General features: G+C 38.2%; 1 protein-coding gene, 1 long non-coding RNA gene and 2 other non-coding genes across 5 annotated transcripts; 1 reads left to right on the top strand and 3 right to left on the bottom strand.

The window, feature by feature from the left end:
- Positions 1-211: 211 nt before the first annotated feature.
- On the bottom strand, positions 212-2,548 carry LOC127463921 (cytochrome c oxidase subunit 7C, mitochondrial). The gene is made up of 3 exons (XM_051773952.1): positions 2,381-2,548; positions 1,317-1,462; positions 212-303 (listed from the first exon to the last, which is right to left on the bottom strand). Exons 1-2 carry the CDS (start codon positions 2,453-2,455, stop codon positions 1,346-1,348), a joined length of 192 nt encoding a protein of 63 aa, XP_051629912.1. The 5' UTR covers positions 2,456-2,548; the 3' UTR covers positions 212-303; positions 1,317-1,345.
- LOC127463933 (small nucleolar RNA Z39) lies at positions 959-1,019 on the bottom strand. The gene has a single exon (XR_007901094.1). It is a non-coding gene; the product is annotated as a small nucleolar RNA Z39 (small nucleolar RNA).
- On the bottom strand, positions 2,150-2,212 carry LOC127463932 (small nucleolar RNA Z39). The gene has a single exon (XR_007901093.1). It is a non-coding gene; the product is annotated as a small nucleolar RNA Z39 (small nucleolar RNA).
- A 127-nt stretch (positions 2,549-2,675) lies between the features above and the next one.
- LOC127463922 (uncharacterized) lies at positions 2,676-19,163 on the top strand. Of its 2 annotated transcripts, none has more exons than XR_007901085.1 (4): positions 2,676-2,897; positions 3,334-4,559; positions 6,050-6,086; positions 18,921-19,163. It is a non-coding gene; the product is annotated as an uncharacterized LOC127463922 (long non-coding RNA). The 2 variants fall into 2 exon arrangements; XR_007901084.1 differs by lacking the exon at positions 18,921-19,163 and adding an exon at positions 14,026-16,810.
- The last annotated feature ends 215 nt before the right edge of the window (positions 19,164-19,378 follow it).

The raw sequence follows: 19,378 nt of genomic DNA, 5'->3' as shown, positions 1-19,378 counted from the left end.
TTGTACTGAAAGTTCTTTGTAAAGAAAATATTAATAGCAAACCACGTATTTGCCCAGCTGCATTTCTGAAATGTGAATTTTTCTTACCCTCTGTTTCTGTACACAACAAAAATTAGTGTTTAATGGTAATACACTGCAATTTGAAGGGGTTCTCAGAATACACCAGCTGTCAAAAGCACTTTAGCAGTTGCATAAAATACGGAGCACAAGGTTTTCAGATTTAAGATTTTATTTAGACCCATCCAGCTTGTACTGCAGCTATCATTTTCCCACTGAAAGGTGATGGGTAGAAGACTTCCAACTCTGCAAGGAAAAGAAATGAACCAAATTTAGGAACTCTACATTACTATTACAAATAAAATTATAAGTTATTCTTTGAATACAGAACAGCTATAAGCACATACTTCATTTAGAATTTTTGATGGGCTTGGCTTCATCCACCACTTGGTATTGCAGAGGCCTTGACTTACATGAAGCCATACAGTTCTAAATGCTGAAGTTCAATAAAAGGTTGCTGATTTTTGTTTCCTCCTGAGTCCAGGGACTCAAAAACATCAAACTGGCAAAGGAATTACACAGATAATTTCAATTTATTCCAACTATGAGACGCCAGTGAGGATTGTTATTTCCTTCCAAGAACTACCTGGGTCATTCCAGTTTCTGAAAAAACATGTTTTTCAGATTACAGAATTGACAAGACCAGATATTTCCAAGGTGGAATGGTATCAGGAAAAACTGAAGTAGCCTTTTAACTGTGAGTGACATGTTTACACAGTCTGGGTCATGTCTGAGGCTTGCTTTGCTAGGACCATCAGCAAGCATCAATTAATTTCTGTTAATGACCTTTTTTCAAGTGGACTTTAGCCCAGAACTAGTCAGGAATGATGTAGCTGGTATAATTGTTTGGATATGGCTAAAGAAGCTTAAGAAATCTTGTTTTCTACTGCTCTTTATCTGGCACATCAGAAAGCATTTACAGCATCACAGTTTCTTATCCTATTTTGTCACATCACCCCTGCCAGTTACTCCTACAGGTCATGTCAGGTGTACCTTTGTGCTTCCTCAAAGGTGAAAGCAGACATGGCTCTAGTTACAGTCAGAGATGTGGCCTCTGGGGAGGCAAAGTTCACAAACCACTGAGTGCAGCAGCTCTGTGACACAAACTAAAACCTGTCCATTATTTGAGCCATTATGATGCAACTGCAGACCACAACTGTGAGCACGTGGACTGCAAAAGGCTGAAAATTACAATGTTTTTTGATGAGGCCAGGCTCTTCAAATTCCACTGTGCTGTGAAAAGCAATAAAATCAGTTACCCAGTTAGTGCAGTTACAGTCCGTGCCCTTCATTTCTTCAGGAGCTGGTGTCTGACTATGAGGAAAGGGGCAGCAAATCCACTTCCAAAGAACCCACACATGAGTGCCAGCAGCTGCCACTTGTTCTCCACAGAGAAAGGCAGGTTCTGGAGGAGAAAAGGGAGCTTTAGTTTTGCAGTCCGTGCAGTTTAATTGCTCTCTCATTGACCTGAAAACGGTGAGAAACTCAGAGCACTAACAGGTAGAGACAAGCTGGTAAAATAAACATGTCATTTCAAAGTAGTTTACCTTCCTTTCAAGGAAAGAAACACGGTGTTTGTGATGATGAATAATCAGCTACTATCTGAAGGGCACCTACAGGGAAGCTGGAGAGAGACTTCAACAACTGTGGTGACAAGTCGAGGGGGAACAGTTTCAAACTGAAAGCGAGGGAATTAAGGCTGGATCTAGGGAAGAAATTCTTCCTGTAAGGGTGTTGAGGCCCTGGCACAGTTTGTCCCATCCCTGGAAGTGTCCAAGGCCAGGTTGGACGGGGTTTGGAGCAACCTAGGCTAGCAGAAGGCGTCCCTGCCCGCGGTAGGGGGTTAGAATTGCAAACCTTAACACTCCCTGGATGTGATCTCTGGAGGTCACTTTGCCGCCTCTATCTGCAGCCCAAAGCGGAGCCATTTTGCTGCAGGTCTCACCCTCTTCCTGAGGACACACATCCACAGCCTCCCCAGTGTCCTGGTATTTAATTATTTGCCCCGTGAAGTTTTTCCTCACTTCTATTAGGTACGCTTAAAATTAAGTTTTTAGACGCGGGGCTTTGAGACAACCCACCCAGTACAAGGTACATCAGAAAGCGTTTACAGTATCATTGTTGCTGCTCATACCGCAATGCTCATCATCTGTACCACCGCAGGGAAGGGCGCTGGGGGCCACCACCACAGGCTTTAGTCTGCTGTGGCTTTGGCGCCACCCCAAAGCCACACAAAGCAGGTGATCACAGGGCGGCCATCACAGACATCCCCGATCCCCCCCATCCCCCACGACCCTGAGCGGACCGAAACGCTCCTGCCCACCTTCCCAGGTCCCTCCTCATAGTGGCTGCGGCGGATGGCGGAGGTTGCGAAGCGGCGGACGCCGGCGGACAACATGATACAGACGGGACTCGGCGGTGACTCGTCCGCCCTGCCCGACCTTCCCGAGCGCGGTGGGACTGAGGGGGAGCCGGAAAAGGAAGGGGGAAGTGCCGGGGCATGACGGGAGTTGTAGTTCCGAGGTTGTCACGTGGGGCCGGGTCACCGCTCGCGGTTGGTCGAGCCACGCGCGTGCACGGCGGCGGGAGAGTCCCCGCCCTCACCCGCCGCCATTTTGTGGTGACTGAGGGGAGGCGGGGAAATGGCGGCAGGGGGCTGAACCCTGAGCGTGTGGCTCTGATCCAACTTTATGCGAGGGACAGGGGACAGCCTCTAATGTAGAACTACCAGATCTCGATAAATGGGCGAAAAATAGAATCACAGAATGGTTTGAGTTGGAATGAACCTTAAAGATCATCTTGTTCTAGCCCAGGGGCAGAGACACCTTTCACTAACCCAGGTTGCTCCAACCTGTCTTTGGAGGGCCACAGCTTCTCTGGGCAACCTGTGCCAGGGCCTCACCACCCTCATAGCCAAGAATTTCTTCCTACTACCCTATCTAATACTACTCTCTTTTGGTCTGAATTATTCCCCCTCATCCTGTCACTCCATGGTCTTTTAAAGAAGTCTCTCTCCATGATTGATAGATGCTGATGATTTATGTAGTTTCACTAACTTTAATGAATATATTGCAGATTACTTAAATTACACTTCAAAGAAACTTTGACAATATGAAGGTAAAAAAACCCCTCCACCCTCAGCACCTTTCATGTTTATCAAAGGAATAATAAACACCCACAAAGTTATTTCCAAAATTGATGGTCTCCATCTGTATGTTTTACACCCAGTATATAAAAAAAAAAACAAACAAAATCTGGTTTTTTTCTTTATTTTAGGAAATGAATTTTGTCACTTCAGTAAATGAAAGGGATGCTGCCACCTCAGTGTTGCAAGGAAACAAATTTTTTCATAGCTTTTCTGCATAGTTTTGTGCTAAGGGAGGATAGAAAACCAGGATCTTCATGCTCACCAACATAAGACATTTATAAGAGCAGACTGAAAGAACTTCAAGAAGTGTGGCTTAATTGGATTTTATTTAGAAAGTCTGTTTTGGAAAAGAGTCACTGCGAACGGTAAGGAATAATTATTCCAGATTACATTGGGAGGCAGTCTATTAAAGCAGAAGACACAAAAGCAAGATTAAAGAGGAGTTTTTAAAATATTTAAAGTATCAAATGAAATTATTCACATAAAGTGGAACTAAGTAAAAAGATAGGTTTAATTTCCGGGAATGATTTCATTTATAAATTGCAAAACTGTAATATGAATGAATTTGCACTAGGTGAACTTGTGAGGTTTGTAATGCTGGCCTCTCCTTATGGAAGCAAAATCAGCACTTTATTCAGATATCTGCTTGTTCTGGCATTGTTGTAGCATCTACTAAAAAAGTCTTGTATAGATTTCAGTCTTCTTCTTCAGAAGGAGTTACTCTAGAGCTGAAGAAATTTGTGTGAACACTCATATCTGTTCTCCTTCAAAGCATAAACTGATACAAAGAATGCTAGTCCAGGTGTGCGAGAAAGCTATGCAGGAAGAGTTTAGAGTAACAGATTCAGCTGGCATCGATTGGTTTTTGTCAGAGAAATGAAAGATAATATCTTCCAAAATGTTAGAAATATGAGATACAATAGTTATAATGAGGATAATCAGGTAGCAGGGCAGATTATTACAGGAGATGGTAAATGCTGTACTGGCTGCCTTTGTAAAAAGAGTGTGTAACTCACAAATCGTGGGACTCACAGTCACTGGGTGAAATTCCCTGCCCTATGTCATGAGTAGGGTCAGAATGGGTGATTACAGTGGTATCTTTTAAATCTATGAATCTTTTTAACATACATCTTTTTATATCTACAGTCCTTAGTTCCTGTAAAAACCCGCTGTTACTGTAATTGCTTAGATTGCCAGATTTTTCATCTTCAACAATGTATTACATTTTACTGCTTGTGAATATGACTTGGTGATGAATTCTTTCAGGTGCTGCTTTCTTGCTCACTTTCCCCCACAAAGAACATTTGTGTTCTTGAACTAGAAAGCAGAAACACAAGTAAGAAAAAAACCCTAGGTAACTAAAGAAAATAATGCACAATATCTGTCTTGTGTGATCTTGATGGAAGATAAAAGCATAGAAAGCTTAGTGTACATTTTACAAAATAAATAGGGCCATACGGTGCTGTGCACTTTGAAGCTGCCAGTCACTGAAATACAGTGATAAAACCAATCAAAGAAAACTGACTTTTTAAATCCCCTTTTATGAGTGAAGCAAACAGCTGTTTTTAAGGACTGGAGTTATATATGATTAGGTTCAGATGCATGTACCTCATGAAAACTTTTTAACAGCATAAACTCAGGAGGTCTCAGGAGGCAAAACAGCCATTGTAAATGACACAAAATTATATTTTTTCTGCGGAAATTGTCCTGTGTTTTTGTTAGCACGATAAATTATTTTGTGTTGCGCTTCATATTAGGAGTCACTCTCCTTCCAGTCATAAGGTCAGGTAATAAACACAGGATGAAGCAGTTTTTAAATGCTAATTAATGAAAGGGAAAGGCTGACTAGAAGATATAAGTGGCATTATATAATGGATATTAATTACGTGTTTTTTAGCAAAACTGTGGGTTAATAGAAATATCTTTGATAATTTGTCAGTCTTAGTCTAATTTCACAATTATAGAAGAAGGTCTTTCATAAGAGTAATTTAGCTTGTCATCTATGTGATAGTTGGGGGTTTTTTTCCCAAAAAGTAAGTATTATGTTACAAATGTAAAATAAACAGATTAGAGTATTACAAATAACATGAGGTCTTGAACTGCAAAAAGAACGGTTAGTGTGTGAAGCATCTGTATTTAGCACCATGAAAAGCTGGAAACCTTGAAGTGAAACAATACAAATAATATTAGTTTAAAAGAATTATCACTTGTAGAAGATATTTACCTTGATTCGAAAGAGCCCACATAAGTTGTTGGAAAGTGGAGTAGTGAGAAGAATTGTCCTTTTGGAAACAGTTACAGTGTTTTTGTAAACACTGATAGTCTGAGGATGCTCTTGGGAGAAGGTTGTTAGGAGAAGTAGCATCTTTTATTCTTCCATTACAGCTGTTAAAACCAGTCAAGCTTCCAAATGTGTGAGCCTTCCTTAAGGCGTGAAACTGAGTGACTTTCAAGTGTAAATATACACTGAAAGTAATTTTTGCAAGACATAATTCAAAGGACACTTTCCCCCCCACAGCAGTTCTTTCGAGTGAATGATTTCACAGATCCAGTTCACTGTGTAGAGGGCACGAAGACTTACACTGGCCCACAGAAAGGTGTGAAACAGCTGTAGCATTAAAAAGGTGGAAATGGAGGCAATAGCATTAATGCTTTTCTTGGCAGCAACATCAGTTAGTGTTGGCAAAAAGAGCTTGTCCAACTACAGCTTTAGTACTGAATACATATATATATATATATTATTTCGGATTAGGGCATGAGGAAATTATTACATGAAACAAATAAAATTCTTTCCCAAGTGCCAGACTTCTAATGCCTAGAACATTTATTAATTTTGTTTTTCAGGATCATCCGTGATGACATTCAAGACAAGGTGTGGAAGGTGTTAAAATATTATCCACAGAGTAGATTTCAGTGTATCATGTTATGTTATAAACAAGACGATAAAATAATTGGAAATTTATGTTTTGTCCTGTAATGTCTTTATGTCCAAAGGTCTCCCTGATGAGTGTTATCTTCCTGTCAGCCATGCTCCAGAAATGCAACTTTAAAATGTCTTTAAAACTGTGTAATTAATGTTTTTAACCTCTTACAGTTAACATAAGACCCTATTAACACTTAACATATGCAGTTTGATTTACTGTTCTCAACCTAAATTGAAATACTATGATTTTAGCATCTGTTTGAAACCCAAAAGTGGGCCTGTGCATCCAGATTTGGGCTGTTAGCTCTGGCTGAATAATTTAGTTTACTACAAGGATTGTAGGGGGAAGTAACACAGTACCTGTGTAATTCATGCTTCTAAACCATCGTGACTACAAAAGTGCTGTAGGCACTTCTTTGCAGTGTTCCTGTTTATTAGATGGGTCAGTCACTTGTAAGTACTGTAGTGTCATTTTGTTGTAAAAAATACAGGTATTATGAAAAGTTGAGCACAAATTTATAAGGTTGAATTTATAATGTTACGAGAGCAGGTTGAACACAGATGTAGCTGGATGTGCATAGTGACAAAATTACAATTTTGGCAACATACCTAGATAAATTTATTTTCACCTTACGTGAAATAATTCAAAAATTGCACTTTCATATAAATGACTCCTTATGGATGTGAACACTCATTTTTACATACAAAACCATGTTTCAGCAGCTGAAATAAGTGTCTGACAATGATATTTCAACCTGACAGAATTTTTATTTTTTGTTATTAATCTTTTGCAGCATTAATTAAACCTGCCAAAAGTCTGTATGAAATATGTAATGGAAGGTTTGTTACGCAGAACCTATTTTAGCGGCCTTATGAGAACAAAGCACTTGCACAGTGAGAAAGAGCCATTTTGCACTATTTATTTTGTCTTCCTGTCTTTCTCTAAAATGGACTATGTAAAGCTCCATATTTTTATCATAGACACCAAGATATATTTAGTTTATAATTACAGTAAGAAGTGTTATAATTACTGGCATTTTGAACTATCTCATTGTAATAATCATTGCTTGGTTGCTAAAGCTTGTGCTTGAAGGAGCTCTTTTGTGCATAGGAATATCTAGGAGCCCCAGAATCACATATTTGCCCTAAATTTACTTGGAGGTGCAATAGTCAATTTACATGGTAGTAAAAACCAAAAACTGCCCTTATTTTTTCTGCCCTAACTGTGCTTATTTTTTCTATAGTTTAAAAAGGGACTTAAAAAAAAAATTACTTCTGTTTGTTTGTTTGTTTTGCTTAATCGGGGGGTTGAAATCTAGTTGATGATTTCTCCATCAACAGGACAATATGCGGTTCAAAATATGCAAGGGGGCAGAAAAGAGCCCTCAAAGTTATTATTACTTTCTTTCTCTAATAGCAGTAGATTGTTCCTCTGTTAAGCAAGTATTGCCCTAGTTTTTTTTGTTTATATGTTGTCAGACTATAAATTCACTTGTGACAGTCCATGCACAACAGCTTCTAACTGTGTCTTTTACAACAAGGATGCCTGCCAATGGGGTTACTTCTCACTTACCATGATGAAAGAACAGTAAAAATCCATTCCAAGGTACTTAATGCAGACATGCCAGTGTTGACAGGGGGTGAAGTAGTGTAATTTTAATTTTGACGTCACTGAGGATGTAAAAGTAATTTAATATCTTAGTTCTCTGAGCTCAAAGCTGGAACTTCCATCAGGGCCTGTTTCTGTATGTCACCCTCCTGTAAACATATCACATGAAACTATGCACATCTCTTATCATATTTTGATTCATTAGTAATATCCTGGCTCAATCAAGCTAATTTATTTACTTATGCGCCTGTCAGTTCCCCCAGTGACCTGTTCACGATTTCTCGTCTAAACTTAGTTTTTCAGGATGTTTTTGTAATATACCAGTTAAATTGAACGTGTCACCTATCAGTGATCATTATCATGAAATGTTAACTGTTCAAGATGTTGAATGTGAAATATGCTAGTGGTCTCCAGATTATATTCATTGTGCCTCAGCATTGTCCCCTTTGTCTATGAGGTTAACAAAGAGCTGATGTCTGCCAAAGGACAGATACTTTTTGTTTAAGAACTGGCTGTTTGGTCAGCAGTCAGGCAATGCTGAAGGGGCAGGGACTTGCTTATGAATTTTCTGTGTAATTCAGGCTATACTGACTTGTTAACTTTAAATATGAATTTAAAATGAAGTGTCAGTGGTGATGACTCACATCATCTTCATTACAAGCACTAACAAGATCGTTGTGCTAGAAAGTCTGGAGTCAAGTCTTTTCAGTCAAATGAGTAGGGTGAGTAGGAGGAGATGCTTCAGTGATACACTTTTCATGGTGAGATAAGCAGAAGATGCTGCACTGAATTTATTTAGTAGAGACACAGCAAAGTTTGTGCCAAGCTGCAGACTGCAAATGCAGCCCAAGATCTGAACAAATGATAGTTTTCCTAATGGGAATCTCAAGCTAGTAATTTGCCACATCTTTTGGCAGTAGATCTGTTTCTATGATGTATCCAAACATTTTTGTGGAGCATAAGCTAGATACTGATAGTGGGCAGTTTCCTACCTGGAATGTTCTCTCTGTGTCTTCTTCCCCTCCCCCTAAAACAGGATGTCTTTTTACTAACCCACAGTGCTTGTTCCATCCACTCTAAGACACGATGGGAGAATTTCATGCTGTATTAGGTTTATGTGGCAGGGTTTTGGTAGTGGGAGGGCTACAGGATAAGATCCTGAAACAGCCAGCCTGTGTTAGGAAAATGTAAATTTGCCCTCCTAACCTTGGAATTCATGAACTTGGCTCCCTGTGCCCGCCATTTAGCTCCTCTCAAGTCTTCTAACAGAGAAATTCCATGATCCTTATTAAGAACTTTACCTGAACACTTTCTAAAATCTTTTTTATCAGCTTAATATTTGTTTCCAGTATTAAAAAAATTCCTCTTAAATGTCTGAATAAACACACTCTGGAATTTATCTTAGGTGGACTTACTGTCATTTTTAATCCTCCGTGGCTCCAAACTTTATCAAATGTTTGATGTATTTATCAAATACCTTGAAAAATGTCTTTTGCTCAGAATGTTATCTTTTTTTTTCATATCTCATCTTCGTCTTATTCTATGTCTTGAGGAGATGCGTGGAAAGCTTCTCTGAAGAATTTGATATCTTCAGCAACTTGTCAGAGGAGCCCAGATCTCTCCCTTAAAATAGTTCATTTTGTAAATGGCAACTCAATACATTTTATATAAGGAAATCATTATCAACTAGACATGGGGAAAGTAGTGGATTTTTTTTTTCTACTGCATGTTCTCAATTGCTTCACAGTATTTAATTTCACAGATGGAAACTTGACTTCTGACTAGAGCTGTATGATATGCCAATTTTTGCTTTGACTATTCGAGTGTAAAAATAGCTAACTTTGCAAGAATACAGCATATTTAATTCAGCTCAAGGGTGTCATGTTACTGTAGAGCAAGCGGTCCTTGTCTTTGAAAATAACCAGACTGGAGTACTGGAAATATGAAACAGAAAAATGTCTCTTGCCTAAAGGTACTTAGGTTGAATCAAAGGTAATTTGTGGCTTGTCCTGATCAGATTTTGAGATTCTGAATGTTTTATTCCTATTTAAAGTTACACAAAACTGAGCAGATTGATGGTCCATTATAATCACTGTTCTGGTAGCACATGTTCTCCTGTGGCTCCTCAAAGTGGGGAGCAGGGCCTTGACACTGGGGCAGGAATTTCTGCAGTGAATGCTTTTGCTTTTGGAAGGACGAGCCCATGGCTGAGTAGCTATTGCTGAGTCTTGCTTGAATACAGCTTACAAAACTTGTTTAACAGTTTTTCAGATAAATATGATGCATGGCTGGAAACCTGCTTGAAGCTGAGGCGGAGTTTGACTGCTTGGAGGAATTTTGGGCAGAGATATAAAGCTTCTCTAAGAAGCTCAGTTCTCCCACAGCTTTTACTTACATGCATAATGTCAGACATCAGCTCAACTTCTCATACAAAACATTTTTACCACCAAGAGCACTTTCTCTTAGATTATGTCTAAAGTGTGAGAATTGCTCATGTAGGATGAGAACACAGAAACTTCTTGCCTCTTGAGACTGAGGGTGTTTGCCACAACTTCTTGCATCTGTTTTTCTGGGATTTCGTTTACTGTAGAAACTACTTGCAACTCCTAGGACAAGAGCGAAGAGGTGTTCTGTTGCTTTTTCTTTTCCCCCAAATCTGAAGTCTTGTTCTAAGCTTTCTTGGCAGACCGCCAGTGTCCATTTAATCTGTTGATGTTTTATGGAATTGCCTTAAGCTGCAGTTCCATCCGTCTGATGCATGGACAGTGATTTTGGGGAGAAAGCAGGAAGGAAGCAGAGGGCCAGGACTGGAAGCAAATACATGAAGGAAGGATATTTGGGAAGAGATGGGTGAGAAAGGGACCAGTGAAAGAAGTCGTAGGAGAGTGGATGACATATCCATGAGATCAACATCACCAGCTTGTGTTCTGTGCTACCATTCCAGCTTGGATTCTCAAGGCTCTTTGGTCTGGCATGTTACTGGATGGCAGTCCAGTGGATGGCTTATTAATATAATATAATAAGACACGACCTGGCAGCTTGGATTGCAAACAGCCAAATCCTTTATTTCAAAGAAAAACCCCCAATATATACCCTTGGGGGGCATGTGATTCACCTGGACCAATGACAGTAGTGTACACACTGCTCATGTGTGTCAGTGTACCTCTGGACACTCCAACACCCAGAATGCCTCACCCTGCGTCCCTGGAGTAGGCTTCCTAGGCAGTATGTGCTGACATGCTTACCAAACTGGGATTGGCCTTACAAGTGAGCCCATGTTTTTATCTGATCCATCTGATTTGGTGTCTAAATAAAAGAGAGACGGTAACACATTGTTCTATTGTCACAGTTTCCAAAGGGCATGTGAATGTTTGTGCTGGTTTAAAAGTTAACCAGCAGGGGGAATGAACCCAACTCAAAGGAGAGATTATAAGTCAGAATAACAATTTATTAAAATAATACAGTAAGTACAATAATACAAACAAACAATTGGTCTCAACCCACAAAAACCCAAATGTATAACCCAGTACCCTGGGGCCTGAACAAAGTGGTGTTCCTTGGGCCCTGTTTGAGTCCAAAGTAAAGGGAGAGGGGAAGAACCTGCTGGTGGGAGAGCTGCTGCAGTCTGGCCAGAACTGGTGATCGCAGTCCAGTGGTGGTCTAAGTCTGGTTGAGAGCGATGAGATGCAGCCGTCCTCTGGATCCCACGAGTGGGTTGAAAAATGTTCCAAAACTCCAAGATTATATATCCTCCAGTTCAGGCAGGAATGCTTGGTACTCTCCTCAGGGCGGGGAGTTCACAAAGGGTGTGAGGACAGAAACATCCTTCTATCTCACAGGCCTCTTAACACCTAGTTTATAGCCTGAGGAGTCAGGCTCTATGGGCAGAGGGTGCGAATAGTCTATTGACAACAATAGTCTAGTTTCTGGGAAATGACATGGAAGGCTATAGAATACAGTTTTGGGTTACACCCACCATGATGAACTGATCTCAGCTGTCCTAACTAGGACAATGTTATAAAGAAATATCTGTTAAATCTCCTTAAATTAGAAGTGACAATATAATAAATACTTTCAGTTTATATTTACTGTGCCTTGTGTGATGTTTATTCTTTTGCCTCCTACTGAGACTACTGCATTTGTTGAGAGGATAAATATGTTTTCACATCTGTCATTCTCTTCTTTCAGTAAAACATTTAAACAGTAAATTGTTGTCCTGGATGATGTGCAGAGGCGTACTAGTGTTGGCGATGTAATACATTGTATATCTTACACGCCAGCAGCATACATGTGATGATAACAATGTATACTTCTCATAGTTTTTTGTTCTTAATTTTTTTTCACAGAATATTTTCGTGCAAGTTCTTGTTCTCTTGAAATCTCACTCTGCTAACTGTTGTTAATAATCCCCTAACATTCTCTGCAATTCTACCTTCCACATTTAGTTTATGGACTTTCTGAAAGCATTTTCTGACATTTTAGCTTTTTATTTTTTCAGAAGTGGTAGCTGAGATTTTGCAACTGTTCTCTCAGAACTAGACCTGGGTTCATATCTGCTGATCACCAAAGATTAAATAGCCCTGTACTTTAAAGAAAATTTTAACTCCCTGCTCAAGAATCATATAGTGACTTCAGCTTTAGGAGGCTTTCCTTGAGATTTATGTTCCTTCCACATAAAGCAAAAATATGGGGCATTTTTCAGTTTCTGCTGGAATTTATGGCAAGCAAAGAAAGATGAGTTGTTGAGACAAAGTCCAAATCTGAATGTAATCTGTGAATTAGATTTGAGGTGATCAGCAGTAGCTTCTGTCTATATTAATTTATTCTCGTTGATGTGCAAGACAGACAAGCTAATTGTCTTCCTTGGTCTTGTAACTGTAGCTGTATGATCTTTGAGTGAGTCTTGTCAAGTCTCAGAGTGAGACTCACAGAGATTATTAGGATTTGTCCACAGGACTGCTACAGAACACACAGATGCAGATAGGGTGCTGCTGATGTTTAGTGCCTTTGTCTGTCATTCCTAATATGTATCAATCTTCACCTGAGTAAAAAGTGCCCCTAGCAATATATTCTAATGATCCCCTTTTCCAGAAGAATTGTAAATAAATAAATTTTAAAATCCTTAAGCGATATTTCATGGTTTCTGGCTATTTCTATTTGCCTACGGACATTTTATAACCTTAACTGAGGAGACTTAAATGATAGTGTATCAGAAGATAATGATTTGTCTTGTTTTTTGTCATTGGATCTCATTCTAGAGGAGGAGGAGAAATCAATCCTTTGTCTGTGTGCATGTAAACAGAGAACTTACATGTTCTATTTGGTGTGATGCAAGGGCTTATTACTATGTTTTTTAATGTCACAAACGTCTGATATCAAAGCTATGTCCTGGTTTTTTAGCGTATCCCCCTTACCATTAGGGCTTCCAAAGATGCAGGTGCTTCATGAGAAAGCCCATGTGAGATAGGATTGATGTAGTTACCAAAAGTTGTGCTGTGTATGACATGGGTCATCACTGCAGGGGCATATAAAATGAATGAAAAAAGAAATAATAAACAAATAAATAGTTTTGTTGGGTTTTTTTCCTCAATAGGGAATATTTTGGTTTTATAGCCTTGTTGTCTCAGAACCTCATGCTACAGGAAAATGTGATGAGTACTGGAATGATCAGTGTGCAGAGTCTTTAGGCAATGCTGTATAGAGATTTAGAGCTCACAGAACTAATCTAAAACTCCTAAATACCGCAGATTTTCAAAATAACAATTTTGCATTTATTTCAATAGGACCAGGGTTGTTCTGAAATTTGACCATCAGTCAGCCCAAGACTTGGTAGTTCCATGACAATGCCTGAGATTCTACTGTAGTTTGAGACCAGGAACTAACCATCCTTTATTTACTAATATATTGAAATAAACCTGACTAGATGAGTAATAACCTGTAACCTTTTTTTTTCCAAACTTGCAGTAAGTAAGGAAGATGGTTAGTGCTTGGCTGTAACTGCACTTTTGAGTCTCTTTTTGCTCTTTCTGTGAGTTTGCACCAAGTTCTTGTTTTCTATCTCACTAATACTTTCCTACTGGCAAGGGGTTTTTTTATTGTTTGAAATGAAATTTTGAATCAATGTTTTAGATAGTAGAGAATCCCAAAATGAGGACTTTGTGCTCTCTTTTTACTTTTATAGGGAGAAATGAAAACTGAATGTTACATCACTCTTTTAGTTTGGCTTTGTTCTGTTTTAATTCAAGTTGACTTATTTTTAAGGCCTGCAAAAATATCTCTGCTTCACAGCCATATCAACCAGAAGAGAAAAGACTTCCACCATTCAGTGCCCACAGGGATGCATGATCCTGTGGATCATGGATTAATGGCAGAGTATTTTGACAGCTGCTCTTTCCCGTGAAGCAGGAGAAAGTGTATTGCAACATCAAGACTGTCAGTTTTGGTTTTGTTTGTTTGGAGTTTTTGTTGGTATGGGATTTTGTTTGCCTTCATCTGAGGTTTTTGTTTGTTTTTTAATCAAACACCAAAACTATAAGGATGGTGCAAATAGTTTAAAGAGAAACATCTTATACATGGTATGTTGTCTCATAAAAATACATGGTTTTTTTGCTTTTCTCTCACAAAAGATGGGCAATGTGGTGATTGTTTTATCTCTGCAAAATGCTTATCTTCTTACCACTGAAAAGATGTGAGGAGTTCATGTCATCGTTCTCCATGAGATGAGTTTGAATTGCTACCCATTCTAGTTGTTACTTGAGTTATCTTTGGTCAGCCCTGTTTTCTGTAGATTTTGCTCCTAAACTAGCTGCAAACAGGAACAGGGTAAGAGCCACAGGTTAGTATATATTGTGTTAAGGATTTTCTTTGCACAAAGCCAAATGCTGTTAGTTCCTTCCCTTTTCTTGGCTCTATGTTTGTTTGTAGGACCAACAGAAGAGGTCATGTCTGTATGTGCAGTTCTTTTCTCAACCCACTTTCTCATAGAGGAGGAAGAATCCAGTTTCTGAGGTTGGCCTTTACATGAGTAATGTCTTTTAATATGTGAAGGAATTGGTGTATGGTCTATGCAGCAAACTGTCAAATCCTGTCACCCATCGGCTGGAGCAGAGAATACAAATGAGCTCTAAGAGAGGCAAAGGGGGACGGTGAATGTTAAAAATTTAAATAACAGGTGTCACCTAACTCAGTTGTACTGGAATCAGTTATAAGAGGCTGACACAGAAGGGATGATGGAAAGTGAGTGATCATAATGAGAAAATGCGAGATGATCTCTCCAACAGGAGCCTGGTAAAATCTGTACTGAAGGACCTCTGAAGGTCACCAAGCCATCAGGAGCTAACCAGCTTGTAAGTGGTGCTAACATTTCTATTGTATGTGCAAATGTTGAAAATGTCAGTTACCACAGTGAGCAGTGCAAGTTATTGTGCAAACTGATAAAACACAATAGGGGATATTCAGTTAATATAATGGTTTCATTCAGCTGTCTAATGAAAAGAAATCTTTCCACTCAAGATTAGTTATTGGATTAGATGCTTCCTTATACAGTAACAAAACAATAATACTAAGTGGTATAAGAAGGGCTTTCTCAGGCGAAATGTAATTTGAATTTTAGTAGTTGTAGGTTTCTTTTAAATATTTTAGTACTTAATAAATATTCCAGCAACAATGTAGATGAATTTTCACAGAGTGTCTTCCTGGTACTACTCATGCTAATTTACGAGATTTACAGCAATTACTGTTCCTGAAAACTAAAAAATAGTGAGTTATTTTGTGAACACATAAAACAAGGCCTTTGAAAAGATATAACAGTACTCTTAAAATGAAATATTTGGCTCAGATATAATGTGAGACAGATACAAAATTGGAGTGCGCTGTCATTCCTGACATTCATAAAATTAAATTATTGTGTATTGTTTCCTTCTCTTTATTTCTGAATACACATCAGTATGAAAGAAACTAGATACTGTCATTCTCTTGTTTCTGAGGTTGTTGGGAGTTTGCTGTGTTCACATCCAAATAGCCAATTAACACTGGAACCAAAGATGCCTGTCTCATAAGTTTATGTATGGAAAACCAGAAAGATTAGTCTTTTAAGGACCTGAAACTTTCTGTAAAAAATATATTCATAAATCTGATTCAGTTTTTATTGATATTTCCATATGTTCCTTAGGACACCTAATCTCCAGCCATTTCAGTAGTATCATATATGTAAGGATTTTTTCTTTTAAAGAAGAAGCAGAGGGGTAGCACATGAGAAGGAATTCACAACATTTTAGTTCAGAGGTAAAACTTGATGGTAATGAAATCAGTGAGGAAAAAAATATCTACTGATTAGTGATAAAGGTTTTATTTATCACCAATATTTCGGTAGAAGTTCCTTTTGAGGGTTTAAATGAAAGAATCTGTGAGTGTTCTTCCCTTCCACTGATGTTTATGTTTCTGTGTATACACATACGTGTCTTTGTACCTCATATGGTACTTGGTAAATGTTGCTTTTTTCCCATCTCATTTAGGGATCCTGTACTGACCACTGTAAGACTTGAGTTCATAATAATTTTTTTAATTGTAAATCCATTTATAATTTTGTATCAAGTCTCTGATATTTTATACCATCATAGAAATTGTTTTCTCAAAATGGTGTGCTTTTACTTAGTGCAATCTATAAATGGCATCATGCCATATATAAACATTTTGAAGTTCAATGGGGAAAAAACTTTCTGGATAATGCTTCCTAAGCTGGAAGTTTATACTTAAATAAATTGGTACCTTTAGAAGAGCTCTGTAAACTATACTTAGTAAAAATCTACATAAGTTCTCTACTAATGTCATAGTCTTTGCTGAAACTGATTATAGTTTAATAAAACAATAACCATTATATGATGTGGTTTTCCAACACTCATCCAAGATGTTTTTAACCTTTTTAAGCTGAGGTAGAGAATTAAAAATACAAGAAGTAGTAAACTAGTTCACCATGTTTCCAAAGGAGGAAATAAGTGAAAAATGACAGTGTGGATTAGGCAAACCACACATACATTATAAGCCATGTGTTATGTAGCTGTAATTGTGCAAGTGTAAGCATGAAACTGATAACATTTATCTCAGCCCCAGACTGTGTCCATAGGAATAGTTATTTGTATACTTTAGCCATTTTTTTTCTTCAGGTGTTCAAAAAACATGCTTTGTGCTGCAAAGCAAGAGTTTCACATCATGTCAGAAAATAAACTGCATGTTTTTGTCACAAATGATGTAGGAATGTAATAGGAATATACTGATAACTACATAAAATTGGCAACAAATAAAGTCATAAAACGTTCAACAAGGCCAAATGAGTTTGCTTTTTCTAAGAAAGAATGGAAGCTTGGAGGCTATTTCTATTTGCATTCTTCAGCTGCTCTGCTTGCAAACAATCTTGCCGCGGTCCGGGTGTGGAATGGGATAACGACAGCAATAAAGGGCTCTTTACAAGGTGGAAGGTCTGAGGGTATTCCAAATTTATTGAAGGACGGTGCCTGCTTTTATAGGGTTCAGGGGGAAGGTGCTGGAAAGATAGGTGGAGCATGGGATTGACAGGTGAGGAAACAAACTAGGGAACAAACTAAGGAAGGTAGGAGGGAAACTGAAACAACCGGGGACCAATAACAAGTCACTCCACACTGGGGCAAATCCCAGCCAATCAGAGGGAGGAACAAGGGGTGAACAAGTCTGAACATGTCTGGGCAATAGCAATGAATGGGTACATCAATGTATGCATGCATTAACAGTTTTATAAACATTCTAAAGTCCTTGAAGTCAACTTTGCAATATCTTCTCTTATTTTCCATAAACTTCTCTCCACTTTTGGAACCTTTCCCACTCTGATTTCTCGTCCTCCACACAATCTTGCTGTTTTGAATGTTGCCTCATGAGCCTGTACTGACATAATCAGAAGAATTCCTAAATTTATGCACACTGTGCATTTTGGATTTTTTGTATTGATTTATTTGTGATATGTGTGAAGTCATGCATTTAATCCAAGTCTTTTCTTCTTTGACTACTGAAATATTTGTAGTTTTGAAGTCAATCTGGTAAATTATTCATAATTTATAAGTATTCCTGAAAATGGGTGCTAAATAATGGAGTGTAGGATAAGGAAATAAAAATAAACTGACTTTTTAAAGTCAGTTTATATTATGTGAGACAACATGTGTGTACATATCCTCAGTACAAGGGAAAAGTGGACATGGTGGAGAGAGTCCAGCAAAGGGCCATGATGCTGATGCTGATGACGATGAAGACACTGGAGCATCTCTTTTAGGAGTAAAGGCTGAGAGAACTGGGAGTACTTTGCCTGCAGAAGAGAAGGTCCAGGGATAAACTCATCCCTGTGTACAAATAGCTGAAGGAGGATGCAGAGTGGATGAAGCCAGGCTCTTTTCAGTGATGACCAGTGACAGGACAGAATGAATTATATCCACTTAATCAATTGTAAAAGTATCCCATAGCATTACTATAAAATTATGAATGCATGTTACTTAAATACCTTAATGATTTTTTGTTGCATGTTTGCATACTTGTCTTTCTCTAGTCTCATTTGAGATCAGAATATCATGGATTTACTGTTCTAACATTTCTGACCTCGAATTAGCAGGTGCTGTCAGTTTTGGTTGTTTGTTTGGGGATTATTCAAGGGTTAAAAAACATATGAGTTTCTGTAAGACTTGGAAATGGATCAGACTGACTAAATGAGGAACATACAGAAACGCGTTGAGGGAAAAAACATTCATGGTTCTGAACGTTTCCCAACCAGTTACATGTTGGAGAAATTATTTTTTTGTTGTGTTAACCTCTTTAATTTTTGTTTTATATCTCAGCTTTTATATCAGGAGGGAGAGGGAGGCAAAATCAGGTTGTGAGAGCTAATACAAATAAAATTCTTATAATGGAGAGGAAATTAATGTTAAAGGCAATGGAGAAGATACTATCATCAAATATCCTTAAATGCCAAAATCTTCCTTTCTAGCTTGTTTTTTTTAATGTTTGTTTTGCATTTACATTTCATAGTTCTCAATAAAATTAAGTGTGACTGATTTGATATTTCCAGTCTATTTTCCATAGCCAGAAGAAATTCAATTAACAGCAAGGACAGAGGAAAGAGATAACAAATAATTATTGCCTCTCTTTTTACCTTTTTTTTTTAAATGTAGATTTAGCCTCAGAGAAACCGGATTTCAAAGAAAGATGCTGAACACAAGGAGCCTGTGAACAACATCTGCAGCTGGTTGGACTAATTTTGTGTTAAATAAATTGGACTTTGAAATTTTGTAACTACAATAGGTTCTTTTTGCTAATTTATTGGAATGATGCTCCAGATTTGCTTTACACATTTTTAAAGCTGTTATTTATGGTTGAAATGTTTCCAACATCAGGGCTGTGTTTAAGTCTTTATGTTTTATAGGCCAGCTTTTGTGTCTTAGCATGACATTGATAAATATGCATTTCACTGGCTTTTTGCTTCTGGAAATGAAAATAGAAGGATTTGTATACATCTTCATGTCTGGTTGTGCTATTATATTTTACTGCTGACACATATGAGGAGATCATAGAATCATAGAATCAGCTGGGTTGGAAGGGACCTCTGAGATCATCAAGTCCAGCCCTTAAT

Source organism: Manacus candei, unplaced genomic scaffold (genome assembly GCF_025592945.1).
Source record: "Manacus candei isolate 608988 ecotype Guabito, Panama unplaced genomic scaffold, ASM2559294v1 h1tg000181l, whole genome shotgun sequence".
NCBI classification, from domain to species: Eukaryota; Metazoa; Chordata; class Aves; order Passeriformes; family Pipridae; genus Manacus; species Manacus candei.
This window is presented reverse-complemented; position numbering and strand designations above follow the sequence as displayed.